The sequence below is a fragment of the Rhagoletis zephyria genome, unplaced genomic scaffold (genome assembly GCF_001687245.7).
Source record: "Rhagoletis zephyria isolate East Lansing unplaced genomic scaffold, Rhagoletis_zephyria_1.1 Rzeph_scaffold_13189, whole genome shotgun sequence".
In the NCBI taxonomy this organism is placed as follows: domain Eukaryota; kingdom Metazoa; phylum Arthropoda; class Insecta; order Diptera; family Tephritidae; genus Rhagoletis; species Rhagoletis zephyria.
Window position 1 is genome coordinate 1 of NW_016170260.1, and position 3837 is coordinate 3837.

Consider the following 3837-nt stretch of genomic DNA (forward strand, 5'->3'; position numbering starts at 1 on the left):
TAATGCGGCTCATATTAATGACCCTCATGCATAAGAAGTGAGCTTATGTGAGGAACATTTTTAGTACAAATTCTTGAGGTTGAACTCACACCATCAGTGCAAAACTTTAGTCTGAGCTTCAGTTCACTTTTTATGTATGAGGCCCAATACATATCTTACAAGCTAAAACGAAAAACAAATGCCATCGAAAAAATAAACCGATTACTACTCCGGACTCATGTTGTTAGGGTTCAATCGATACCACTAAGGTATCACTCTAATGCGTACTTGAACTCAAAAGACTGAAAGTATCGATATCTACTCAGTATCGGCAAAGTATCGAGTACTTACTTGAATTGTTTTCATCTTCTCTTTCGAGAGATACTTCCCTTTTTTGTTGTAAAAGGTCGAATGATTACGTCTTATCATGGTTTAAAACATTGTGTGTCAAAATCAAATAAAAAGCCAATAAAGTTGCAGGTATAGAAAACGTATACATATATTTAAGTTATTTAGTAAGAATACAAAATAATTATTAATTAATATTTGTGACACATTACCAAGGAACAGTATTGGTTATAATTTTTTGAGTCATATGAGTGTATAGGTCACCCATAATGGATAAGTTTCGGATTTTTATTTTCAAATTAGTTTTATTCACTTTTTTTATAAATAATATAGTTCATTCCATAACAAAACCCTTGTTAATCCAATAATAATGAAGGCACAACTGGTGCCTTCTCTTTTGCGCTAGTACGTTTTCATCAAAATGCCACACTTTTTATTCTGAATAAAAAGTGTTTAATTTTGCTGAAACTTTGATTTTCTTTTAATTTTTGTACACAATTTGGAACTTGGATTTACATGGTTTTTGTCACAGAATGAACTATATTTTTTTATAAAAAAGTAACTAAAATTAATTTGAAAAAAAAAAAAAAAACCGACATTTATCCGATACCGAACAAAAAGGTATCGAGTAAAAAAATACTTGGTATCAAAAGAAAAGTATCGAGTATTTACTTGTATCGATTGAACCCTATATGTTGTTAACGGTAGCAATTTGTTGGGCACCTCTGCCTAAATTAAAATCTTGACGGGCTTAATCGATTAAACTTAAGATGGTATAACGGCGACTGGTTCCCCACATCCAGTTGGGCTGGGGAAAAACAGAAATTCCTTCCTAAAGGCCGCATTCGCTAACTTTTGTCGGAAAAACCAGCAAACGCCCAAAATATGTCGATAAACATTGGTGCCCATATTTAAGATGTTCTGATTTGGTAAGCCTTTAGTAAAGTTTCGGCTGGTAAGATCCGAAGATTTTATATAAACTCTTTTAGCTAGGACCGTCTCCGCCTTAATGCAATGGTATGAACTCCTTTCGGCCGCTGTGGCGTTAATGGTAGGTATGGACAGGTTAATGGTAGGTATGTATTGAATTAAAGTTGAATTCTTTAATTGTTAAAATGCAAGCTTTGATCCTAGCCGGTGTATTGTTAAACTCTTAAGCCAACGTACGCGGTAAGATAAGGTGTGCTAACCTACCAAAAAAATGTAAGCAAATTTAAATAATTATTAGATTTTGACCAGCATTTTCTTAATGAAAAAATGATTTCTTTTCTAAAGATTTCCGAAAGCATTCAATCTATTTCACTTATACATGCATACATTCTTGAAAACTACGCTCTGCTCCTCAAACAACAATCGTAGCTACCTTAACTGTAGCCTATTTCTAGTCCCTTTCGTCAAAGATGCCACATTTTGCCTTTTTGAACTTCAAAATTTTATCAATTGATAGATGCTCTCACTTCTTTCAACAGATCCATACTAAAAAATGGGTGCTTTTGGTTACAGCTCCAGTTGTATCTACGGAATAAATAGGTGTTGCGGTCCACCTTTTAAATATTACGGCCCCAGCAGACCAGTTTGGTAGCTTGTAAACCAGCTTCCTCTTGCAGCTTTAGCGCAGGCTGTAGACCATGCAGCACTGGTGGTCCATGTGGTCCTAGCAGCTCTTGAAGGCCTTGCGGTCCGTGTGGGCCATGCGTTCCCTGCAGGCCGTGTATTCCGTGTGGTCCTTGCAGACCGTGTGAACCATAGGCTCCGTGTGGCTCCAGCGGCTCTTGTGGTCTTTCCGGATCATGTAATCCATGCGACCCTTGTGCTCCGTGCAGCCCGTGTGATGCATGCGGTCCGTGCCGTGCTTGTGGTCTTCTGGACCATATAATTAATGCATCCTGTGTTCCAGACAGCCCTTGTTTTCCTTCTAATTCATATGGTCCTTGTGGTCTGTGCAGTCCGTGTGGTCCGTGCAGTCCTTGCAATCTCTGTGTTCCTTGCGGACTGGCAACGCGTGTGATCCAAGCGGCCCTTACGGACTGTGCATTCCCTGTAACCTGTGTGGACCTTTCGGCAAATCTAACCCTTGCACTCCATGCGAACCGATAAATTCCTGCCACCCGTGCGCGCCTTGGAATTTCTGTGGACCGTGTACTCCTTCCTGTTGCACGATTCCCAGACGCACTTACAAATATCCAAATTACACATAATAAGGCATTGCCGTGCTACGTCAATTAAAAAATTACGCTGTAAGAAAATACATAAGGCGAAAAAGGTAACATCCAGCCGATCGAGCCCTTGACAAATCGTAGCGCATACAAGGATACGACAGGATCATAAAAATGTACCAATTACAGTGGAGCATCCTGTGAGAGGGAGATAGAAGCAATAAAAACGGCCAAAAGAGTCAAAGTTAGCAAAAGGTCGATCGAGAAAAATTGTAAACACTCGCTTGTCAATCTACTCGCACGCATACTTGTTCAAACGTGCATACTTAAGAGCATTATATTTATATTGAAGGTATGTATGTATGTCCGTTCCACATCCTTAATGTGTTGAAGGACATTAAAAATCCTTTGCTGTTAATTTTATGATTTCATTTCAATATTTTTGTATGTTTAATGCATTCAACAACAACAACAAAAGTTATTGTCAATTGAAATCTTTTAATGTTCTTTAAGGACTTTTACGATCGTTCACACAAGTAACGAGTGTTAAAACTTCACTGCTTGTTATGTTATAGATATGTGCCTTTAGCAATAAAAACGTAAAAGGTGTGAAATTTCCAACGTGTAAGTTTTATGTAGTTGCTGTGGAAATTACAAATCCTAAAAAATTTATTGTCACACCAATTCGAAGGCATTTGGAAGCACTTTCTTCATGTCTGTTTTCAGTTAATTTACAGATGTTTCGAATTGTCAGCTAAGCACACCTGGCTAATGATCGTAAACTTACAGCCGTAGTTTATGGCTATTTTGTAGAGATATTGGAAACTGGTTTTCAATGAGAAGAGTTGTAAAATTTGTCATCTGGTAAGTTATTCAGTGTTCGTCCTTTAGAAATCGATTGCATCCGATGTCAGCTAATTGTGAGACAAAATGTTTTGAAAGTAATTGGAAAGGATGTCTCTGAAGCAAGCTGGAGTGATAGTAGTTAGACCATGATGATTCAATCTGAACCTTACCAAAGTCAGAAAGCCTCTGAGAAAACGCTAAGATAATCCCACCTAATTCTACTCCAAAAAAAGCTTCTTCATTGTTGAAATTGCCTTGAGTGCTACATTATGACTTTCCAAAACATCCCAGTTAGCACTGAATACATTCGTTTCAAAACTAAAAGTAAAAATTTATGCGCGCTTACTTAGGTAAATTATTTATTTATTTATTTGTAAGTCATATGAAACAATTAATTTCTTACTGACTACAGAAAAGAATTGCCTAGGAACTAGTTAAAGTAATTAGTTAAAATAATTATACAGTAGGCTCCGGACAGCTCCAGGCGACAGGGACGGGTCGAAGTTAT

General features: G+C 37.4%; 1 protein-coding gene across 1 annotated transcript; it reads left to right on the forward strand.

The window, feature by feature from the left end:
• Positions 1–2076: 2076 nt before the first annotated feature.
• Positions 2077–2424, forward strand: LOC108378026 (male-specific sperm protein Mst84Db-like; the record flags this gene model as incomplete). The annotated part of the gene is made up of 1 exon (XM_017634323.1): positions 2077–2424. A coding segment is annotated over one exon (348 nt), but the record flags the coding sequence as incomplete, so codon positions are not given.
• Between the last annotated feature and the right edge of the window lie 1413 nt (positions 2425–3837).